Below are 25,314 nucleotides of genomic sequence, written 5' to 3' on the forward strand. Positions count from 1 at the left end.
GGGGTAGGTCATGTTTGACCAACCCAGTCTCCTTTTATGACCAGGTGACCCGCCTGGTAGATGCAGGAAAGGCTGTGGATGTTGTCTATTTGGACTTCAGCAAGGCCTTTGACACTGTCTCCCACAGCATACTGCTGGAAAAGCTGGCAGCCCACGGCTTGGACAGGAGCACTCTTTGCTGGATTAAGAACTGGCTGGATGGCCAGGCCCAGAGAATGGTGGTGAACGGTGCTGCATCCAGCTGGTGGCCAGTCACCAGTGCTGTCCCTCAGGGGTCTGTGCTGGGGCCAGTTCTGTTCAATATTTTTATTGATGACATGGATGAGGGTATTGAGTCCTTCATTAGTAAATTTGCAGATGACACTAAGCTGGGAGCATGCATTGATCTGTTAGAAGGTAGGAGGGCTCTGCAAAGAGACCTGGAACAGTTGGATGGATGGGTGGAGTCTAACAAGAAGTTTAGTAAGTCCAAGTGCCAAGTCCTGCATTTTGGCCACAATAACCCCCTGTAACATTATATAGGCTGGGGACAGTGTGGCTGGACAGTGCCCAGGCAGAAAGGGACCTGGAGGTACTGGTCGACAGCCGGCTGAACATGAGCCAGCAGTGTGCCTTGGTGGCCAAGAAGGCCAACGGCATCCTGGCCTGTATCAGGAATGGTGTGGCCAGCAGGATCAGGGAGGTCATTCTCCCCCTGTACTCAGCACTGGTGAGGCCACACCTTGAGTGCTGTGTCCAGTTCTGGGCCCCTCCGTTTAGGAAGGACGTTGAGATGCTTGAGCGTATCCAGAGGAGGGCAACAAGGTTGGTGAGGGGCTTGGAACACAAGCCCTGTGAGGAATGGCTGAGGGAGCTGGGGTTGTTTAGCCTGGAGAAAAGAAGACTCAGAGGTGACCTTATCATTCTCTACAACTTCCTGAGGTGTGGTTGTAGTCAGGTGGGATTTGGTCTCTTTCACCAGGCAGCAGCTGACAGAACCAGAGGTCACAGTCTCAAGCTGCATCAAGGGAAATATAGGTTGGATATTAGGAAAAAGTTCTTCACAGAAGGAGTGCTAAAGTACTGGAATGGCCTGCCCGGGGAGGTGGTGGAGTCACCATCTCTGGATGTGTTTAAAAAAAGACTGAATGTGGCACTCAGTGCCATGGTTTAGTTGAGGTGTCAGGGAACAGGTTAGACTCGATCTTGAAGGTCTCTTCCAACCTTGTGATTCTGTGATATGATGGTCTGGTCAGAGAGAGAGAAAGCTAGATAAGCTTTCCCATTAATTGGTCTGGGAAGCTTTAGGGACCTGGAGAGAAAGAATGATAATCAAATGATAAACAATCTGCAGATGGTGTTTTTAACAAGTTGTTTTTCTCATAAAGAGGTTATCTTCTTAATTAGCCAATCATGTGAAATGTGTTAATTAAATGACCAATCAGGTCCACCTGTAGCAGACCAGTGTATAAAAGAAAAGGTCTGAAGAAACATGGGGCTTCCACCCTCCTGATCTGAGTCTGTGTTATCTATTCCTGACTTAACAGTAACACAAATAAACCATTGCAAGTATCTAGAATTCTTCCCAGTGTTTTGTAATAGTCATCAGATAACTTGAAAAAAGTGAGAAATCTTCAACAGGTGCTAGGTTATGGTTGAGGAACCCTAGAACACTTGTATTGTTTTGCCTCAGTGTTCATAGGTTGGAAGTGCTGTAGTTTGGCCTTCCCTGTGCTCAGCTATATGTTGTTCTGGGCTGGCTTTGGTACCAACAGACTTTTTTAGGTAACGTATCTGTTCAAAAAAAAGTATAGATTCGTTTTTGTCTAGAGCTATTTCTTAAGTGCTTTGCTGTGGAAACCCAGGACATCCCTCTGGCTGCCCTGGCTGTCTTGAGACTCTGGCAGGGGGCTCAGAGACCTTGGCATGAAGTCAAAAACACCTGTTTGATTTTAGCCCATGGAAAAAAACTGTCAACTTTGTATGAGGAATTGCAAGCCACAAGGGTTTGAGTAGTATGGTAGTTGAATTAACACAGGGTGAAAAAGTAGAATTTTGGGGTTCGAGGGGGACAAGATGGAGGGATTTGGGCATGCCCTGACCTTCTTCTCCTTCTTCTTGCCCTCCATGTCTTGCTGTGATGGTGACACTTTTCTGTTGGTTTAAGGTAGAGACACACTGTCCAACATAAATGATAGATATTGGCATGTTATTGTAAACATAGTACACGTAATTTTTAGTATAAAATGTAAACACTGCCCTCGAGGGCAGACAGAATGCCATGGCTGACTTGCTAGACAGAGTTTAGCAGGTCAAAGAAAGAATGTAATAGATAAGAGAAAATAAACAGCCTTGAGAAGCTGACCCTACGCATTCAGATTCCTTTGGCTGCGCGAGCTGGGAAACAAAGACTTTTACATTCTCGGGATCATCTCGATCCACAGACCCTGAGACCTCGCCACCTAATAGTTGCACCAGTGCTATTGGGAGAAAGGATATGGGACTATCAGACAGACTGCTGCAGGTTCAGTTTATATCAGCGTTGCAGATACACACACTTGAGCTCAAAGGCTGTATGTTTTGTCAGCTGTTTACGTGGATAATCAAGTAGCTGCTTTGTTTTCTTTTCAGTACACTGCAGGGTTTGAAATCTTAAGACCTTCATTTTGTTCTAGACTGTTTCTGTTGTTGAGTTTGTCAGGGTTTTCATGTGCTGTTGCATGTGGGTTTCAAGAAATTTCCTTATGGAAGTACTTCCCCAGAAGTCATCTTGCAGGAAGCCAAAGAGGCCTTTTAGTAAGAAAATGCTAAAATGATACTTAAAGCACTTGAAATACATATCTGTTCTCACTTCAGAAGGTGGTGTCTAGTTCATGGCCATGACCAGAAATTGGCACTAAGGCCCTGTGGAGCCCCTGGGAGACTGCTGGAAGTCTGTGAACTTGTTTCTCGTTTTAGTGACTTTTTGTTGGAGCAATTGCAATTCTTCGGATGATGTCTTAAGAGTATAAAGCTGTGGGCATGTAGGAACCGGTATTCTTTATAACAACACAGTGAAACTTAGAGGATGGATAGGCCTCTGTTACTGGGTGAAGAGTTCACTGGTTGGCTTTTCCAGTTTAAGTGCCTGGGTATGGTTATGATTTGAAGTACTTATCTCAAGGAGCTGGGAAATTTGGGGCTTTTGCCTGAGGAAATTTGCTTCTGCTGAGAGATAGAACTGAAGTCAGTCTTCTGCCCTTTACTTTTGTTAGTATATGTGTAGTCAGTCACAGTAGTAAATTGGTTCTGTGGGTGTGGGAGGCATAAGCACCTTCTAATATGTGCCCTAGAAAGCTTTGGAAAGAAGGATACTTATGAAACCTTGAATGTGATTTAATTGCTTGTTAAACTCATGGGAAGCTTCAAATCCTATTTCCTAGTTCAACATGTTTATGTCGAAGGATTATTTTCAGGACATAGGGAAATACTTGCTGTGAAAGTTTCTAACTTGTTATGAGGCTGAGTTTCAGGAGGCCTGTTTCATTATCTCATGAGATTACTCATTACTAAGATGTGTTTGAACATTTGGATTAATTCTTCTCTTTCTCTAGTCTACTACTTAAAAGTTTGTAGTGATTATTAACCATTTGAAATCCTTGTTTTACCTGAATAAAATATTGATGTTACTTTATGCAGAGTTTGATGGATGTTGTGCATTTAAACTGTAATAAAACACCAGTCAAACTCAATGACACCACAATAATGCTGATCTAACTTTTTAAACTTCCTTATTTTTTAGTTCTTAAAGCAGCTGGTATCATGTCTCATCTGTGTCCTCTTGTATACTATCGGGTGTTTCTGCTGATCTGGTTTGAATGTTGTAATTGGAACCAGATGATGGGAGAGTTAGATTCTGCTTGCCTGGAGTTGCTTCCCTCCTTTTCCAGGAATGCTTTTGTTGCAGAAATATCTGAATTATTTGTGAGGTGTCTTTCAGATATTCGGCACTTAGTATGCTAGTGCTATTTTCAAACAATCCATTTCTCAAGTATACTTTTGCTCTTGTTAACCAAACTGAAATTATGGGACTCCATAAACAATGAAGCAACTGGTTGAGTTCGTGATATTTTCACAACAGTTAAGATTATATTGCTTCATGGTCCTTGGATGTGAAATATGTTACCACTTTTCACAATTCTTGTTCCTGTGCTTTTTCTTAGAAAATTGAATTTGTAATTTGTAGGTCACATGAGGCAACAGAGTTTTGATACACTTTGGCAAATTACAAAACTTTGGAGAATTTTTTAACACACTTCAGAAAATACTGTTAAATAATTACCATGGATTTTCACTTCAGCATTAAAGAAGTTGTGAATTTTGTTTCTAGAAGTGATATATACTAAGTGTAAAGTGCAGAGTAGTGCAGACATTAATTTCTTCAAGTAAAAAAAAAAAGTTATTTGTTTAGAGCAATATGAATTTCCACTGTTAAATTTTCTTTAATTGTTCATTAAGTAATTGATAATTTTTGCCTCTCTGGAAGAATTTTGGTCAAAACATATTAACTAGTTCTTAATATTGTGCAGGCAGCTCACATACTGCAGTTAAATTATTCCTGTTCCTTCAAATATATAAAGTTCTATCTCTGTTAAGCAGAGTAAAGGCGGGTGTGATAATGTATCATCTAGCAGTTGTAATTGATGCTTATTATATAAAGCAGTCCTCAGGGAAGAAAATTACTCATATTAAAAGTGAGTGGGTAATGAGGTTAATATAACAGACTTTCAAATCTTCATGTAATCTCTGAAAGAAAATGAACTAGGATTCAGTTTTGATGTATTTGTTTTATGTAGGCTATAAAATTGACAATAAAAATTGTTTTCCATTTGATAAAAGGCACCACTATCTCTACTTATTAACTAGAACCAACTATGCTAACTGTACCAGCTATCTGTAAATACAAAGCTATGTTTAACTAGACCCCTTCAAACAAATGTCTGCAGCAAATCAAAGTCCGCCTGTTAAGGACAACTGCATATTCACAAGGCCTGCATTCAGCTTTTTGTATAGTAGTGAAGAAGATGCCAGCTGAACTTGTGCCTGTAATGATGTGACTTTGGTGTAATGCTTTTCTTTTCCTGGTCTGTTCTCATTTACGTTGCATTTATGAGACGCCAAGGAATTAAAATGGATGGAATAATTCTTGACTTCTTTTGGTCACCTTGTCTAAGACAATGAGACTGATCATATGATCTGTTCTTTGTTAATTTTTGGCCTCTTGCCCAGTTTTGGGTACATTTTGACAGAGATGTAGCTGTCTTGGATATGACTGTTTCTATTAATTTTTTCAGTATTTGGTGCTGGCTAAATATGGGGAATTGTGTTCCCTGTGAAGGAAAGGAAGCAATCTAAATTGGGTGTCTGTTGCCATCTTTGGATGGTATGCAGCTGTTCTGTTGGCCACTTTTTTGCTCTCCCTTACTGTATGAACCTTGGGATTATTGCACTGGGGAGGGATGTAGAGGACAAATGGAATGGATATGTAAGGAAACATGCTTTGATTGGTTTTGGAGCAAGTTATTCTGTAAGAAGCCAACTGAGGAACAGGACGGCTTAAGTGGAGTCATCTCACTTAAGATTAGTGGGGGATAAAACCCATAAGGGTTTTTTTGCCCATAAGCATATTTTTATCTCAATTTATTTGGCTGAAATAATAAATAGGAGGACAAAATAAAGACTACGAAAGAGACAGCAAGGACTCCTGCTTTTTGGGTTTTTTCTTTCCTAACTTGTATTTGCAAAGATTTCTCCCTGAAAATACTGCCTCAGGAGATCAAAACTACATTTTGTGCTGGTTCCTGAGTATCTAGCTTACTCTTCGGGATCTAGAGGTAACCATTCTGTGTTTCAAGACTTTATGCAGAAGTTAACATGATACTGTGTCCAAGTTGTGTTACACTATCCAGTTCAGTCCTCTAGTAGGTGGAGCTGCATGTTGTGTGTAAATCCATGGGGAACTAAAGGTAACATTGCATTTTTTGTGCAGAGGACCTGTGCAGGCTGTAATGTATAAAAACTTCTGAGAAGTGTTGATACAGGTAGAAGCCAATCACTCAAGACAAGGAACAGCTTTACAACTCCAGATGGAAGTTCCTTGATGATCTTAATAATGTAAAAATAAAAGTTATTTAGCTACCTACTCTTCTTTCCTTTGATCAGATTTTTAGACTGTTGGACAAGACATTGATGCTAACATGAATTATAATTCCTACCCCTGCTGTTCTTTGTTAATCTAATTGCTCACTAGCCTGGCTCAAAAAAAAAAAAAAAAAATCCTAGCTCCAACTGGAAGCCTGCCATTAAATGGAGCACAGAATCATGGGTGTGTTTATCTGCAAGCAGGCAATAAAACAGCTGCAGGAGCTTTGAGAACTGCTTACTTTGTCTGCGCAGTCAGAGATTCATTTGTTTGTGTCTTTATCTGCTCAAATATGTTGAAAAAGGGCAGCTTCCTAGGCTTATCTGCAGTGGAGGTGAGGACTGATCCATAGCATGGTGGTTAGACAATGTTTTTGCCCTTCTGAATGAAGACACTGCAGTACATTACTAAGGCAGTTAAGCTTTTGCTTCCCTTCCAACTTGTTGAACTACATAAAAAACTGTTTAATAAACTTTTGTATATGTTACCATCTGAATTGATGTGATGGGATTTCCAATGGGTGTGGTAAAAAACTGACTTGTATAATTGGATAATATGGCTATTGACAACACTGTGCTTGGCTCTTTGTGAACATCTTTCCTCTGTAGATGATGTAGGATTTGACTGTCAGATAATCCTGTGTTTGTCTTCTGACCTGCAATTAATTTTGCACTGTGAAGATTAAAGTAATAATAAACCCCATGGTATGCTTAATAAGGAAGTACGCTTTTTTGAGCTTCATACGACAGGGTTCTTGCCGTAGTCTCTGTTTTATCGTAATTATAAAGTAGGACAGTTCAGGAACTAGATATGACCCAAATTAATACTTCTATGAAAATAAGTCAGGCTACATAAATTATAGGCAGAAAATCTTTGCATGAAACTTCATCTCAGGTGCTTTACTGTTAAAATTGGAATCTAGGTTCTTCTTTGTTTTTCAAAGCACACTGAAACAGGTAGAATTGTGCCAATAGCTTAGAGCTTATCACTTTCAAAATCTTTCTTCTCTCTGGCACATTAGTTGCTCTGAAGCAGTCTCTTTGGATTAAGTGTTGTCTGCACAGTATCATATTGTATTGTCCTTGCATTGTTTGTAACTTATTTGTCTCTCTTTCCACATTGTCTACTACTCAGCAGACCTGAGTTTTTGCCAGTGTTATATCTTTATTGGCTTGGGAAGAACTTGGGAGTAAACGGACATCCCTGAGCCACCCTTCTATTCCAGAATGTGGCATAGTGTTTATGACAAGCTTATCTTGAAGATTTGAAGTCTGTGGTAGTGTGAAGTTTTGCTATTTTTAGTATCTTACTGGAATGTTGTTTACTGACAATTATTTGTCAGGATCAAATTGGAAATGGAAATGTTTTGGGTTTTTTATGGGTCATTTGCTGCAGAGAGTACAAAAAGCAGCAACTTGTTTGTCACACTGGGACACTACTTGTTGAATTGTAAGTTAAAGTAAAATATGAATTTTCACATTGTTCAATTTACTTAAAGACTGGAGATTAATTTGCAACAAATATTACAGTGAAATATTGCTACTGTGCATTTAAATTTTTTTCAGACTGTAGTATTGTTAGCCCAAACTCACCTGAGTGAGATCCTGCTGGGTTAATTTGGACTTGTTCCAGTGTTGGAGTACTTATAGAAGAATAGTCTGTTTTCTTGCTTAGTAAGCCTAAAGTAGGTCACATCCAGGTGGATATTGCAATCTAACATTTGCAAACTGAGCTGTTGTGAGTTGATAGTGGAATTCAGATGAATTTTTTTCTTGCTTCTCTGACGTACATACTAAGAAGTATGATTTTCAGGATGAGTCTTTCCTTTTAAGAGAAAAGTGTGCAAAGACAAATCAGTGTAGTAGGTTGAAAGCATGCACATGGCTTGGAACTATTTTCATGTTCTTGTACTCCCTCTTGAGTAAAAAGAAAGAAATGGTTCTTTTTAAGCCAAAACAGAAATGTTTGCTGTTTTCCATCTCCTTTTTAAAAGAACTTGTCACATGATAGTAGTTGCATTTCTCTGCTATATCTCTGTACTGAGTATAGCACCTTATTTATGCTTATTTTGCTTAGATAATCTTTCCAGGGAAAATAATTTTACTTACTTTTCAGTTGCATTTTCAGAATTCTTTGACAGCAGAATGGGTTGCTGTGCTGATGTGATCTCAAGAGTTTTTTCACTTAGTTTGTGGGTTTAGCTTGGTAGGCAGATAAGTCCCACTGCTTGCTCACTCCCCCTGCCACTGGTGGGAGAGGGGAGAGAATTGTAAGGGTAAAAGTAAGAAAACTTGTGGGTTGAGATGATGATAACTTAATAAATATTTTTTAAAGAGGAAAACAAACCAAAGAAAAGTTATTAAAAGAATATTTGCTCACTGCTAGCTGACCAATGCCCAGCAGTTCCTGAGCAACGGCAGTGCTGACAAACTTCGAACCTCTCTGCCAACTTTTATTGCTAGGCTATGGCATGGTAATATCCCTTTGGTCAGGTAGTCCAGCTGCTTGCTCATCCCCAGCCTGCTTGCTGGCATGGCAGTGTGAGAACCTTGATGGCATGTATTTATTTTACTTCCAGGAAGGATTGGCTTAATCTCCAATGAAGCTTTAGTCGTCGTGCTTTTATACTACCTGCATCACTGCTAACAAAGCCTTAGTGCATGGCCTCAATTAGGGTTTTTGATACAAGTTTTAAGAAAGTTGTCATGCTTCACATTCTGGTTGTTTAAGCTGCACAGAAGGGTAATTCATTATGGAGTAGGATGTAATTTTAGTGTGACATTGTCAAATAATCATGATGGTTAAAGGTAACAAGGTAATCATGTTAAGTTACTATGCTGTGTTATTCTCTGTTAGTTATATAACTGAGCCATGTGAATGTGCTCTTTTTGAGTTTTTAATTTAAAAAATGAAAGTTACATTTGGTTTTCAATTGCTACCATAATTTTTTCTTGTATTTTTATATGTAATGTAGATGTCATTGTCTCTTTTGGAGTTCAGACCTTGTTTTGACCTGAAGTCTCTGGAGGACAGTGCATTCTGTCACTGTACAGGGACTTCTCTGTGTTTTAAGAACTGTGCAGGCATTCACAAATACGGTTTTATTACTTTTGGGATAGGTAGAGAATGAAACAAAAGTGTGGGAAAATAGAGATCCATTACAACTATAGCATGTATAATTTTTTTAAAAAGTGAATGGAATTTATACTTTCTGTTCTTGTGCACACATACATTAAACTATGTGAATTAGCTGTCATAGAGCCCTGTGTGCTGCGCATTACTCTTCTCTTGGCCCTGGTCAGCTCTCGAGCGCCTGGCTTCGGCGTCTCAGCTTCTCGTCGGGGCCGGGGTTCGCCGCAGTTCCCGGGCGCTTCTGCTGCCGCGCTTCGGGGTGGGCTGCTGGCTACGCTTCACCATCGGCACAAGGGAAGAAGCAAAGAGGCAGGGAATTCATCCAAATCCATCCGCGTGGCAGCTGGATGCTTTATTAGCCGTGAGAGCCGTGGTGGAGAAGCTGCAGCCCACTCCCAACGTCGCACGGACAAAAATGGCCACGAGCATGGAGTGGAGTGGGATGTTATAGGGGCGGGACAGGGCGGACAGGGAGTCCTCCCGCCCAATGGATACAAACGTCGTGCTGATGGCGTGTACTACAGTGACCAATGGGAACATGGCAGGGGTGGACACAGGGCTTTGGGGTGAGTGGGACCGCAAGAATGGGGTGACAGGCACGGAAACCTCAGGATTAGGCAGGGAGTGGTTACAAGAGTGACAGGGGGAAACTCCAATGGCAGGCAGCCTGGAGCTAACCACAGTGGCGGGGGGGTGGGGGGGGAAACACGGGGGATGCACGAGAGTACACAGAACCAGCAAACTAACAAAGAAAAAGCCCATCATTTGAACCCAAACCCAGGATGCAACAGAGCCCTTTGGTGTTGGTGAGATGGAGCGATTTGTGTTTAAAGAAGCAGTCACAGGACTGAGACAACTATTCCAAATATTCCAAATAATTACATTTGTCGGCAAGTTGAATCTTTCCACTCTGTATAAACTAGATTGTTATTTTGGTTTCTGACTTACTGAAATTGGGTATTTTTAGATCATGTTTGCTTGCTTTTCCTGTAAAAGTACTCTAGCTAATCCTTGCTGCTGTATCTTAGTGCTTGCCATTTAAACTGGCAATCCCTTCAAAAGTCTGTTTCCTTCCCCTCCAACTGTCATATCGTGTTTTCTTATATGGTGTTGACTCACTGTGGCTTTCTTTTTCAGTTTTTGTGTAGTAAACTATCAAGTATTCTTGACACCTACTGTGCCACTAAATGAAAATACTACATACTAAAATGCTGCTTCCAAATGGTGAAGGATTTCTCTGCTTAATTAAAAAAAAAAAGAGATGAGCTCAATATAACTTGTGTAGTGGTTTCCAGTGAAAGAGCAGGTAGCTTTCACTAAAGCAGAACTGAAATTAAGTCATTAAATATGTAGGAATTTGAAAAAAAATCCATTTTATCAGTTCATGTGGGAGAAGGAAAAGAAAACTAATGAAGAAATATTTTTCTTCTAGATTTTTCCATTTGTGAATTTTCTGCAATCCAAAGATGGCAGCAAATAAACCTAAAGGACAGAATTCATTGGCTTTACACAAAGTCATCATGGTGGGAAGTGGTGGTGTAGGAAAATCTGCTTTAACACTACAGTTTATGTATGATGAGGTAAGAGCCTGTCATAGAAATTATCTCAGAAGGTGCCTGCTACATAGTGTTGTTTAAGTTACATTTGTAGAATTATTTTCTGAAAGGGTCTAAATGTATGTGATGTGGTATGAAATTCAGAAGTTAAGTGTAACAAAAACATGTTTTGAGATTACTGATTTGCCCTATAAAGGTACCTGTGAAGGTAAAATTTGGCCTTTTTCAGACTTCTCAGGTATTAGATACTCTGTCATATTACTGGAATATTTTTGCATTGATCACTAGACTTAGAACTTGGTCATTATAGCTCAAAGCTTCTTCACTTTGTTGAGTTGCATGACACCTGAAACAGCTAATTTCTTCCATGTTTTTTGTGCTGGTGTTGAGGACAGGAAAGAAAATCAGTTTCTCTTTTCCTTTTTTTTCCAGTGAAAGTCATCCCTTTTAATAAAAAGTCAGAAGCTAAGCATTCAGTGTACTTTAAAAGTAGACACTAAATATATCTAAAGTCAAGACTACCTGATTTCATAATGGAATGCAGACAGATGTTGTGTTTGAACCAGAAGAAATTTGGGTAGTGCACCCACTGATGTTTTGAAATTACCTCTCCATTTCCTTATAATGGCTGAGGAAAGCATAAACCTAAAAACTGCTTGGGCTGATGAAGAGTCAGCTTTAACTACGAGTTGTTTGAGTACTTCACACGGCCTAAATGCACAATGCTTAGTTATTAGTTAGAGTACCCATTTAATGTTTGCTATATCCTTATGTGCAAACAGAAGCAATTGTCTTGTACAGGCATGATTTTACATCATGAAGGGGTTTTTTTTCTAGTTTGTTGAAGACTATGAGCCCACCAAAGCAGATAGCTACAGGAAAAAGGTGGTTCTGGATGGGGAAGAAGTCCAAATTGATATATTGGATACAGCAGGGCAGGAGGACTATGCTGCAATTAGAGACAACTACTTCCGAAGTGGAGAAGGTTTTCTTTGCGTCTTCTCTATTACAGAGCTGGAATCCTTTGCAGCGACTGCAGACTTCAGGTAAGTTACAATGCAGGATAATCATCCTAATTACACTGAGATGACTGAAAGTGATTTTTTTTTTTGTGTGTGTTTTGTAATATCCTTTTGGTGGTCCAGACTGGATGGCAGCTCTTATTGTTGTAACATAGTATTTTGAACAGATGCCTAGCCAGGCCTTTGCTATCTGTAGAACTTAGATGTCTTAGCTACTGTGTTTCTGAATACCAGAAAGGCTATTGCCACAGAGCAGATACACAGTAGCATTCAGAAGACATATGCCTCACCATGGCCTCAACCACAGACTGCATCATATTAAAACTCTTATGATAGTAATAGAATATGGTACAGGTAGGAGTATATTACACGTGTTTAATTTCAGTTGAGAGAGTAAACATTTAAATAACTCATTATTGTATTTTAAAAAAAGACAGAATATATCAGAAAACAGTTTTACCAGTTCAAAGTGTAATGAAATAGGAAAAGCCATAATGTTTGAAAGAAAATTAAGGAAACAAATATAAAAAGGAGTTATCTGCATCCCATTGAAATTAGTCTTCCTGGAGATGCTGTCACAGTTCAACGTAAACATATGCTGCTACTTAAAGCTAATTAATTTCTCTAAGGGAGGAGGAAGAGGTATGGAGATGGGAGAAAGTATATTTTTCATCTTCTGGTGTTTTTAATTTATTTGTGTTTCTATATATCTGTATTTTGAGAGAGGGAAGAGCAGGCCTTTTTTGTTTGCAGGCTTGTGCCGGGTACTGTCAATCATGGAGGACAGTTTAATATAGTTCAGTTCCCCTAGAGTGCAAAATGACCTATTCAACTCTGTTTAAAATCATGCCAATACTTCAAAGTGTATAATCTTTGGCCTTAAAAAAAGTCCTACTTTCCAGTAAAGGTGAGATTTAACAGTAGTTAGAAACAGTAGCAGTTTTCCTGTTGATACAGGAAAAACAAAAGAAAAAATCCCTTCAAGTAAAGATATTAAAATTCTCCCCAATCCGAATATGAAAGTGAACCATAGAAGACTAAATGCTAAAATGTAACTCAGAAAAATATATTATTCTGCTCTGTGTAAAAGTAATCTGTATCTCTTGAAGGCACAGTTAAAGTACCTTTGGCGCTGCTGGGTAGTCTGAGGGCATACTACTCTAATAGTTTGAAAGCAAACCAGTGAGAGACTCCAAGTCAGAACAATTCAATGGGAAAACTAAAATAAAGGCGAAAATACTGGCTTAAACTGACAGTCAGGATACAACCTGATACCCTGTTGGTCTGGGTAATGGTAGCAGTCTGATTAAATGGTGGCTGCAGTTCTTTTGGAGTGATAAATGTGATTCTGTTGAAGCAGTGATCCTGTAGGAGGGTCTGCTCTTTCTCTGAAGGTCCAGTGGTGGTTATGTAGCCCTTGTCTGGGAGTTCAGTAGGTGGGGCTGCCCGTGGTTTTACAAACCTCAGATTATAGCCAGGTAGGAATGCTTGATTCCTCCCCCTGAGCAGAGCATCTCCCAATGGGATGATGTAATTTTATGAGTCATGCAGTGAGACTTGATGGCCCATTAGCAGAAGATAGTCCCCGGAGAGAGTTATCAGGGATGAGTCATGGAAGAGGTAAAGAACACTACCCCATCTGTTTTTAACAGCTTACAAAGATGGTGAAGAAGAATACATACTTCTGGTTACAACTTACATGGTAATCTAAGACAACTACTTAAGAGCCAAATATTAAAGAAAGTGACAAGAAGAACTTGGGGGTTTTCATTTTGTTCTGCTGGAATGGCAGACCTCCAACAGGAGAGCTTTTTACTGCAATTCAGTGGGGTTCCTGGTATGCTTTGAAATGCCATTGTTCCAAGTAACTTTTTTCAATAGAATACAGACCTGCAATGACAATGCTTTTAAATACTTGAAAGGTTGTTTGTTAAAATTTGGGCTTGCTTTGAGTTGAATTGTTCTGGCACTCATAGTGTGGATTTTTAACTTCTCAATTTCAAGCTGGCACATCATTAATTAGATACCTCTTGTCTAGCCTTCAGAAGGGGCTTAAAGGATAATATGAATATCATAATCTCAATTGCTGTTAGGTGAACTTTTTACATTTTTGTAAAAATGTAAAAGTTTGTTTGGCATCTGTGGTGGTTTGACCTGGCATCTATCCCAGGTATCCACCAAAGCCCCTCTATCTCATCCATGCTCAGCTGGACAGGGAAGAGAAAATACAAGGAAAGGCTGGTGAGTTTAGGACAGGAAGAGTTCACTTACTGATTACCATCGCAGGCAAAACAGACACTGCTTGGGGAAAGGAAATGACAATCAAAATCAGAGCAGAATAATGAGAAGCAAAACTAGCCTTAAAAATGCCTTCCACTCCACCCCTCCCTCCTTCCTGGGCTCTACCTTCGCCTTCCCAGTGGCGCAGGGAGACAGGAAATAGAGGTTATGATCAGTTCATCACACATTGTTCCTGCTGCGTCTTCCTCAGGGAGAGGAGTCTTTCCACTGCTCCAGTGGGGAGTCTCTCCCATGGGTGACAGTTCTCCATCAACTCTTCCAGTGTGAGTCCTTCCCACAAGCTGCAGCTCACTAACTATTCCAGCATGGATCCCTTTCCATGGGCTGCAGTCCTTCAGGAACAGACTGCTCAAGCATAGGTTCCCAACAATTCCTGTCAGTAAACCTACTTTAGCATGGATCCCTCTCTCCAGGGGCCCACAGATCCTTGCCAGGAGTATACTCCATCATGGTTGTCCTCCATGGACTGCAGAGGAATCCCAGCTCTGATGCCTGGAACACTTCCTCCCCCTTCTTCACTGAGCTTAATATCTATATAGTTGTTCCTCTCACATATTCTCACTCCTTTCCTCTCTGAGTGCAACTGTACCTGTGCAGTATTACTTTTAAATAAGTTATTACAGAGGTGTTACTACCTACCACTGGCTTGGCCTTGGCTAGCAGTGGGTCTGTCCCAGAGCCAGCTGGTATTGGCTCTGCCTCAAATGCACAGTTTCAAAAAAAAAAAAAAAAAATGGACTATCTGCAGTTTCTCAGCTGTGTGAGTAGGCTTCCTCCACAAGATTGCATGCTATTCAGAGCTTTTTGTAATATGAGCATCCTGCTGTATACCAAATCAAGGCCCTTTAGAATATTAATTACTTAACTGTCTTCATCTTCTCTCCCTTCAACTTAAAATTTGGTCTCACCTCAGCCATCAAAAGAAATTTATTTCTCTGTGCTTTTTGTCAGTCTTTCAGGAATTGCTCCATAATAAAGGGCTACATTTCACAACTAACTTTATACTCCTTTTTTCATAGACAAAATACAGAATATTCTTTTTCTGAGACAACTCTTCTTCCTGATAGTATCAATGCATTTTCAATTAGAAGAAAACTTTCATTATTTTTTAAGTGTTGAAGTCTTGAGTACCAAACTATTTGTAGTATTGAGTTTTATTTATAGTTTTAAACCTTTCATCCTAGCAGTTAAAACAGTAGAAGGGTCTGTCCTTAAAAATCTGATGCATATACAGCTTGTGTCTGTACTCAGGTACATATGTAAATGAAGATCTCTGGAGAAACTGAATATAATTGACTTGAGAAAGATTCCTGAAAGAATCAGATTTTCTCTTGATATGCTATGGACCATTTTATCGGCTTTAAAATGGCACATTTTGTTAGGAAAGAATGAACTGTTGATCGGAAGCTTGGGTAGCTTAAAAATGACCATGAGAAACAGTAATGTAAAGACAATGGTAGATGCTCTCGAATAACACTGTTAAAGGAAATGAATTATTAATATAAATTCTCACCTAAACCAGTCCTGTTCTATTTTTTTCATTTTTTACTGACTCAACTCCTTCCTTCCTCGAGGACTAGCTGTCTGTCTCTGTCTCCATTCTCTATAATATCATAATGAAGTTTAATACTTTTCTGTTATATAAACTACATAATAGGAATAAGTGGCTTTTCACTGTAAGATGTGAAAGTATTTAGTCTGCATTCTTCTTTTTGTATTCTAAGAATGGTATTCTATGCAAAGCTTAATTTTCTTTTCCTTTTTTTTATTTCTTCTCCAGGGAGCAAATCTTAAGAGTAAAAGAAGATGAGAATGTTCCTTTTTTGCTAGTTGGTAATAAATCAGATTTGGAAGATAAAAGGCAAGTTTCTGTTGAGGAAGCAAAAAACAGAGCTGATCAGTGGAATGTTAATTATGTGGAAACTTCTGCAAAAACACGAGCTAATGTTGACAAGGTAATAACTGGCCTCTTAAACAATCTGTCCATCAGTTTTTACTTCATCCCTCTTTTTCATGGGTCATATTCCTTATGTTCTTAATTTTAGCAATAATTTTGTGGAATTTTAATCAAATACTTTTCTTCCTTAGCTTGCCAGGAGTGCATGACTAGGTGACTCCTTGTAGAACAGTGAAAATGTTAGGTGTAACATGTTTATCCCATTCTAAACGGCAAGGAATCATTATTATCCAAGACATGATACAAGACCTTATAAAATTTTCTTGGGTCAGCTCTTTTGGCCTAGACTTCATAAAGCATTTTATGTAACTAGAGGAGAGTCTGCTTATGAACAGTGAAGAATACTTTCTGATCCTCATTATAAAAGCAAATAAGGGAGGTATTTGAGCCTTCCCTACCCTCATTTAACCATGTGCCTCTTTGTATGTTGTTTTGATGAAGAATGGATGAGTGCAAAAAGCTATGAAAAGCCCAAAAGTGCCTCATGAGTTTTCAGAGATAAAACCTGGTTCAGAACCTCATAAATTAAAGAGAATATTTGTCTCCAAGAAAAGGAAATGCTGTTTAGTTGTAAGTGCTTCAGCAAGAATGTGAGGTCTTGCAATTCAGAATAACCATCAGCTTTGTAGACTGTAAGAGTCACAGCTGTGCAGCAAAAGAAATAAGTAGGTTTAGTGCAATGTGCCAGCCTTTCAGAGCTGTTGACAAAGTTGATGCCACATTGAATCACAGGTTTGTGTTGGAAGGAACCTTAAAGATCATCTAGTTCCACCTGTCCTGCCATGGTTAAGGATACCCAACCATTTGATTGGGTTGCTCAGGGCCCCATTCAACCAGGCCTTGAACACTTCTAGAGTTAGGGCATCCACGACTTCTCTGGACAACCCTTTCCAGTGCCTCACTGCCTTCACAGTAAAAAAGTTTTTTACAATAAATCATTTAAATCTCCTCCCTTTTAATTCAAAATTGTTCCTGCAAGGGTCTTAGCACAAGCTGCCCACGTTTAAAGATGCTTTCTGTCTTTTTTTTAATATGCCTTCTTTAAGAACTGAAAGGCTGCAATAAGGTCTCCCTGGAGCACTCTCTTCTTCAGTATGAACAACACCAGCTTTCTTAGCTTGTCTACATAGTGGAGCTGCTCCAGCCCACTGAGCATCTTTGTGGCCTCCTCTGGACACACTCCAACAGGTCCATGTTTTTTCTTGTGCTGAGGACCCCAGACCTGGGCACAGCACTGCAGGTGGGGTCTCATGACAGCAGAGTAGAAGGGGACAATCGCCTACCTTGACCTGTTGGCCAATCCTCTTTTGCTGCAGCCCAGGATACCACTGGCCTTCTGGGCTGTGAGTTCACATTGCCAGGTCATGTCCAGCTTTTCATCCATAAAAGCCTGCAAGTCCTTGTCTATAGGGTTGCTCTCATCTCCCAGTCCGTACCGATGTCTGGGATGGTCCAGATGCTACATCTTGCATTTGGTGAAAAATTCTCTAATGTAAATCCATATATATGAGCCGTCAATTGCAGCATGAGAGCTGTAATGCAAATTCTCTTTTGCAATAACTTAAACTCGGCTGTTGTTTCTGTCCTGTCAGTTATCTCACTGAAGAAACTGATTGTTCAGTACTATAGTGATTTACCCTACAGGACAGTAGGGTTCTTAATCGAGTACCCTACAGTTTTTAATCGAGTACAGCAGAACTCATCGTCATTGTTGAATAAAGCCCTGAATTTCTGTTGTTATAAAAACTAACACATCTTTTAGTTTTGGTATATAACTGCAGTTAACAGCCATCTATTACAGTTGTAAAAATCCAGCTCTTCAAATCCACTCCATTATTGTTTAGCAGCTGGGGAAAAAAGTGCATGTAATATATTTTTTCAGTAGCTCTTGGATCAATAGCCTTTGCACATACATGGAGCTGATGGCATAACGGGTCCAGATTAGCATGTGTTGTATAGATTTATGGTTTGACAGGCCATAAATGAGACTTCGTTGGCACAAGTGAATACTGTGTATTCTTAGTTGCTTGAAGCATATGAAGTTTTGGAGTTTGCTACACAAACTTGGGTTACTATTGTAATCTGGTCTCTCTGAATTCCAGAAGAGTGATTTTACTCACTTGAAAAAACACAGCCAGCCTCCACTCATTTTGGCAAAAGTGACCCACTAAACATTTTCTCAGAAGGTTATGTATCCTAGACAGTTAAATACTGTACAGTTATCAGTACTTAAGCAAGCTGACAGTTGCATCTTGCCATTAGGACAAATTTAAATACAAGCAACTTAGCACACATTTAAAAATCTAAAGGCAATCTCATTTCTTGATGGAAACGTTTAGTTCCATTGATTTTCTTTGGTTTCAATGTGATGAAGGTTGATACTTTTCCTGAAGTCAGTATGAGATTAGTGTAATAAAAACCTACTGAGCACTGTAGAGGAGCTTTTCAGCCCCTGCACTGTCCATGTTTCGCAGAAATGGATCAAATCCCTTGACATAGATGTATTGTTTAGTTCAAATTTCAAAGTATCATAAAATATTCTGAGTTGGAAGGGACCCACAAGGATCATTGAGTCCAGCTCGTAGGTGAATGATCCATGTAGGGATCAAACCCATGACCTTGGAGTTATTAACATTATGCTCTGACCAACTGAGCTAATCTCAGAGCTGAAGAAGGAAGCCTAGAGCACCTGGTATTCCTAGGTAGTCTCCCATTCAAGTACTAACCCGGCGTGATCCTGTATAGCTTCCAAGATAGATGAGATTCGGCATTCTCAGGATGATACAGTACCTAAAGACTCTCTCCTGGGAGAAAAGTTTTAGAATTGCTTAGCTGATTTCCTACAATAAAATTATAAAGATTTATACATACTGTTTGCTGTAACCTTCTGTAAGTCAAGTCAAGATCTGCTGTTGAAATTAGTAAAGTAGCTTTAAGCAATCCAATCATAAAGCCTTAACTGTCTGTCAGTAGGATCTCTCTTACCTAAGTCAGTGCTGTATCTCCAACTTTGTCCTAAACCATTTGATGAAAGTGAACTTCATGTGTACTTTAAGACTGTAGTATGGCAGCTGCAGCCAAGATTACCTCATGTAAGAAAATGTTTATGTAGTTGTATGATTGAAGACTTTGCTTTAAAGGAAATGCTGGGTTTGGGTTTTTTCTCGAGTCACTTTATGCTTAGACTTGCACCATGGAACATACCATACAGCATACCATACGTGCATTTCAGTCTATATTACTGCTTCATTAATAAGTTTTTAAAATTGGATGTTGCACTTTTTCAACCTTTGCAGCTCATCACTTAAAATATTCGAAAGGTAAACTGATCTCCTTAGGTTTCCTCAGTAGTATGTACATGCAACATCTGAAAATCTTGGCTGGTGATGAGACCCTTCTTTCAATTCTTGTTTAGAATTGCTTGACAGGATTCATAAGTGAATATCAGAAGACAGGGGAACATTATAGTGCCGTGAAACAAGCAGGATTGCATCATATCAACTTGGCCTTCAAAACCAGTGACAGATTTGTTGAATTAATATTTGTTTGCTCAAACTGATTGTATGTAATTGATTCTATTTGAAATAATGGAAGTGGATGTCAGTGATAGCCTAAATTAACTCAAGTCTGTGATTTGTTTTTGCATTTATCTTCTTATATCTTTTTCAGGTGTTTTTTGATTTAATGAGAGAAATTAGAGCCAGAAAAATGGAAGACAGCAAAGAAAAAAATGGGAAGAAGAAAAGAAAAAGCCTAGCTAAGAGGATCAGAGAAAGATGTTGCATTTTATAATCAAAAGCTTGGATTCCTTTCCTACCCTGACCATACTAATAAAAACCATAATTTATAAGCATGCCACTGAAGGCTGAAGTGACTGAAATTACCCTAACATGTTGGAAAATGTAATGTACCACTAAAAGCATGATTTGGAGCGACACTGAAAGTCAAATTCACTGTAAACAAATTATGTGGCTTCAAGAGAAGCAAAGTTCAGTCCATTTCATAATTGCCTACCTTCTCACATTTCTTCTGAATGTAGTGTTTCATAGGTAGTCTTTTCTTTAATAGTGAACAAGAGGGGCAAAGTATTACTCTGTGGGTTCTTATAAAGCATACTTTTTTTATCACTGGTATTTGTCAATTCATCTTGTCTTTTGTTGCCTTGAAAATTGTAATTGTGAACATGATACCTAACAAAGCAGTATGCAGCTGTTTTGCCATGGAGTTATGCAAATTAAAAAATAATGTATATGTGAACAGCTATGTTGAGGAAAACTATATGTGGTTCTGCATTACCTGATTAACTTAGAAGAATGATGTAATATTTTACATTGAAACATTTGAATATGCCTTAATTTTAAAACCCAAACATAGCAGGTTGCTTAATCAAGGGTGTATTTTCAACTCTGTTGCATGGAGACTGTCCCTGTGCATCAGTGCAAGACTGCCCTCTCTGTGAAGCGCAGTTACTTGGATGATTTCACTCACTAGCTGTCTGCTAGCAGTGTCTGTTCTTTAAATGTGTGCCATACTCTGGTAATGTGAATAATACAGAGCATATTCTGTCATCTGTAACTTGGTAGACAATATGGTATCTTAAAACTAAAAGGTCAGAATACACATAAGACTGAAGTCATAAGCCTATGGCACATATAAGCCTGGAATTGTTTAAAATTTAACATGCTGGTACCTTGAAACTTCCCTTTTGCACATAGATTTTTGTCTAGATGTTCTTTGGGTTTTAACTCCCTGGAATGGGGTGGAGCGGGGCTGATCTAGTAGCGCTTATGTGTTTTGAGTTAAGATGTTGTCTGGGAAATTCTGGTTAATTTCTTTTATGTTCCTAATACTTAGCTATTGGAACATGGTGTGTTATGCTGAAGCTCTTTGCAGGTTTTGTACTGTTTAGTCTATGTTGATTTTCAAATGGGGAACAGTGTAGCTACTTTTTCTAGTTAATGTTGATATCAAACAATCAAATGTGCTTTGCAATACAGAAACCTTTAACATGCACATCCAAAATCCCCAAATAAAGCATACTGCCTCAGTTGCTTCAGAACAAGAAGAATACTAGCACATGTTTAGTGTGCTACATCTTAACTAAAAATATACCAGAATCTTTGAGGGTTTGGACTCCTTTGGGGTGAGACAGGCTAGATCAATTCCACAAACTATTATACTTTTTATACATGTATAAGCCTATAACTGACAGTTTAAAATGTGCTCAAGAAAACTAGATAACAAATATTTAACATTCATGGTAACGGATGTTTTAGGGACTCAAGTCTTAGGAGTTACATTTGTCATGTTCAGTATTTATCAGTAGGAATTTTGTATGTGCATTTAGTAGACTGCCAAGTGCAGAATAAAAGTTACTCATGTAACTGGCAAATACAAGCCAGTCTTCATCTTACTGTGTACTCATTTGGGTCTGTTTAGCCAGGGAGTCTAACCACTAACATTGTGACTTTGCTTTGGAACCTGTATACTGGGAACTGAGGTGTTATGAAGCCATTGGACACACAAAACTTGTCTTGGCTGATGCCTTATCCTGTCCTTTTATTTGCTATTTGAGCCATTGAAAGATGAATAAACTTCCATTTTTTAAAATACTTGTGCAGTGTAAATTGATAACTGTATCATTCATAACCATTGCTATAGCCTATGTCAATTGTCAAGCAGTTAAACCTGAGTATTCTAGAAGATTGGTTTGTGTGCATGAAGAAAATTGTACATTAAACCAAATTACTCTGGTAAAAAGCCACTTTTTAAAAGCTGAGACTATGTATGTGCTACCTTCTATTCATAGGTAATTTGCTTACATGCCACAAGGCTAACTGAAAATGGGCAACAAACTAAAGTAAGCTTGTTCCAAAATTACAAGTAAGCTTGTTCCAAAATTACTATAAGAATGGAAAGTGAGATTAAAAAAACTAACAAACAACAACAGAAATAACTAAAAACCCAAAACAAACAAAACCCCAAATCAAGAAAAAGGACAACCTACATGAGTTTTAACAAAATAAAAATTCATTCTAAGTAATTTTCTTTTGGCACACTCAAGGAGAACCGAAGTGTGCTTCCTCAACCTGCAGGGAATATAGCTTGCATCATATATTACAGGATTTGGGTATATCTTGAGAGAGTCATCCAAAGTGAGTGTTACATTTGCATCATAGAGGAGTGTTTTGTTTAGCCTACTTGAGTGAAATTCCTGAAATTCCTAGGTCTAGCTGCTCAGGGTGCTTCTGTGCCTGAGGGCACATTTTATCCCCTATTTCTTCAAGAAGCTGAAGATACTCTCTGCTCTGGCAAGATCAAAGCTTTCCATGGTAGTTTGCTCCAAGTTAGCCTAATGCTGGCAGTACTGTTGCTCAATTTTGTGAAATGCAATGTATGGTAAATCGGCAGAATAGAGAGAGATGCCTTAATTTGTAAAAAGCTATAAAGTTGAGTCTTCTGTTATATGTGAAACCAATGTTGAATTTTTATGCTAACTTTATTCTGTAGCTTTTCATAGCTTTAAAAACTCAATTGACTTTCAAAAATGTTGGCTAAGAAATCTGTGGTGTATTTGGTAATTTCTGTAGCCTCCCACTGAATATACAGTAGCTTAACAATAGTGATGTCTAGCAGTTTTCTTTGACTATTTTGCAGCAGCATGAGGGTGTGCAGGAAGTCCCTTCCCATTCATAGAGACCTTGTTAACATCACTGTAGTGTGCAGAATAACCCTTCTGACAATTACAGTGGCAACCATAATGCAATAAAATACACGTCATATCTGAGACTTTTGCTCATTATATTCATAGGTCAGAACCAAATCTTTTATCTATTTCTATGTGAGATGGGCTTACTGAAAATCCTGGGCTTCATTTTGGGACACCAAGGTTTTCAGTGCCTCTATGAAACTATAGAATCAGAATATTCTGAGTTAGAAAGGACTCACAAGGATCATTGACTCCAACTCCTGGCCCTGCACAGGACATCCCAAGTCATATCATGTGCCAGAGAGCATTGTCCACATCTTGAACTCTGCTGGGCTTGGTGCTGTGACCACTTCCCTGGGGAGCCTGTTCCAGTGCCCAACCACTCTCTCCATCAAGAGCCTTTTTCTAATATCCAAGCTACACCTCCCCAACACAACTTCATGCCATTTCCTCGGGTCTGGTCACTGATCATGAGAGAAGAAATAGTACCTCCCCTCTGCTTTCCCTTATGAGGATGGTGAAGAGTGTAATGAAGTCTTCCTCCAGAGGGGAGGTGTCCTCTACTTGATTATAGTTCAATGCAAAATGTGGAGCAGCAGAGCAGTGGCTGGTATCACATGAGTGCATACAATGCATTTAGTTGTGTCAGAACTGGATGAGAAGATAAGACTGAGCCTATGACAACTGAGAATTTAAGAGGGAAAAATTAATAGCACACCTTAATTTCCAAACTTTCTCATTGTTAGACACGTTGGCTCTTACATCCATGTGGATGCACAGTAAGTCGTGCATAAAATATTTCTTTCAAAATTCACTCCTACCATTTTTTGGCTGTAATTATTTTAAAGAAATGGGTATGTTTTAAAGAACTGTATTATGAGAGAAACTTCTTGCATATTTTTGTGGTAACTTCAGCTTGTTACTAAAATTGAGTGGTGAGAAATGTGCCAATGTTGCTATTACTGAAGCACATGTTAATATTTGATCTAAATACATGGAGCAGACTAGGATATTTTGGTTGAAGCTCCATTGTCAAAAAAATGCTGAAATGCATACCACTTGAGATCTGCCTAGGATTGGACATACGCCAAGGCTCTTCCCATTTTCAAAAGACCCTGAGTAGATCTAACCATCTATTTAACTGGTACAATCAATTTAGGATATAATTTGGTTTTTGTGTGCTCTAAGGTATTTTCTTTTTTTCAGCTTGTCCTGGGCAACCCAAAAAATGTATAATGTATTCCATTTATCCTTGACATCAATCCTTGCAGTTTGTGTTAATGTTCCTTTAAGACCTGGGGGCCAGAAATGGACCCAGAATGTTTTATGCTGGAGGGGTAGGTTCTGTCGGGGGATGGGAGGTTCAAGTGATCCCCTTAAGAGACAGGGAATAGGCACACAGAGTCCTCTGTCTTGTTTCTTGCTCAGATGCCAGGGAGGTTGCCTGGCATAGGTCTCCAAGAAACTGCATTTTTTTCAATCCAAAACTGTTTCAGAGGGAATTTCACAATACATAGCTGCAGCACTGAGCTGGAGCCATTGGGGCCAGGGCTGTGGGTTTCAGTGCCCAGTGAGTTGGTTTTCTTTCCTCATAAAGCAGCAGCACTTGAAACTGCAGTGACCAAACCAGCTGGGTCTGGCCAGCCAAAAAGAAGCAGAGGAGCTGACACTGCAGGTCAGGTCAGCTGCCCCATGCAGTGTCAGTTCCAGGGAACTGACACTGCAGGGGGAAGGCTGAGCCAAGTGGGGTTTCTCTGTCATCTTGTCTTTGTCCCCTGGGCCATGTGATCTTCTTTGGAGGCTGCCATATTGGGATGGGTCTTCTCCACCATCTTGTTTTCTTTGTTCCTGGGGACTCCACAGGATTCAGTACCTTTGTACCTTGTGATTATTACTGTTATCTAAGTTGTGGCTATTTTGCTTTTTAGTAAACTGTTATTTTTTTCAGTTACACCTTCTCACATTTGTCTCTCCTTATTGGTGAAAGGTAGGTGAGCAGTTAAAACTAAAGGGGAGGTAGCTAATTTCTCAGGCTCCACCCCATAGTTTATCTTAAACTAAAACATGCTATGCAAAATGTTGATTTTAAAATATGCATCCACTCACTTAATGAACTTGGTAGCAATTATATTTTTTTCGATTTCATTTCTATTTGATTTTGCCATATGTTTTGCAGAAGAGCAAGGAGAGGAGGGGGGAAGCTGATTTCTGCAAACCTGAGAGCAAGTGGCCATCATCCATGGGCAGATGTGCAAGCACAGGGTGGGCAAAGGGAGAAATCAGGAAGTGTCCAGAACTCAGATGAAAGCTCAGTGGGCCTTTGCAATGCTTTGGGGGGTAAGACGAGGATCAGGAACTAAAACTTTGCACACCAGGATAGGCACAAAACACTGACATGCTCCTGGTGCCAAAAGCAAGGTGGGAAAAACAGCCAGTGAGGCCCACGAGGCTGACAGTACCAAACTTCAAACTGGATA

The 25,314-nt window shown here is 39.3% G+C and overlaps 1 protein-coding gene across 1 annotated transcript; it reads left to right on the forward strand.

Moving 5' to 3' along the window:
• Positions 1-10,699: 10,699 nt before the first annotated feature.
• Positions 10,700-21,738, forward strand: RALA (RAS like proto-oncogene A). Its single transcript, XM_068201914.1, has 4 exons — positions 10,700-10,872; positions 11,686-11,894; positions 15,952-16,126; positions 19,798-21,738. The coding sequence occupies exons 1-4, from the start codon at positions 10,759-10,761 to the stop codon at positions 19,918-19,920; spliced, it is 621 nt and encodes a 206-aa protein (XP_068058015.1). The 5' UTR covers positions 10,700-10,758; the 3' UTR covers positions 19,921-21,738.
• The last annotated feature ends 3,576 nt before the right edge of the window (positions 21,739-25,314 follow it).

The sequence above is a fragment of the Anomalospiza imberbis genome, chromosome 1 (genome assembly GCF_031753505.1).
Source record: "Anomalospiza imberbis isolate Cuckoo-Finch-1a 21T00152 chromosome 1, ASM3175350v1, whole genome shotgun sequence".
In the NCBI taxonomy this organism is placed as follows: domain Eukaryota; kingdom Metazoa; phylum Chordata; class Aves; order Passeriformes; family Viduidae; genus Anomalospiza; species Anomalospiza imberbis.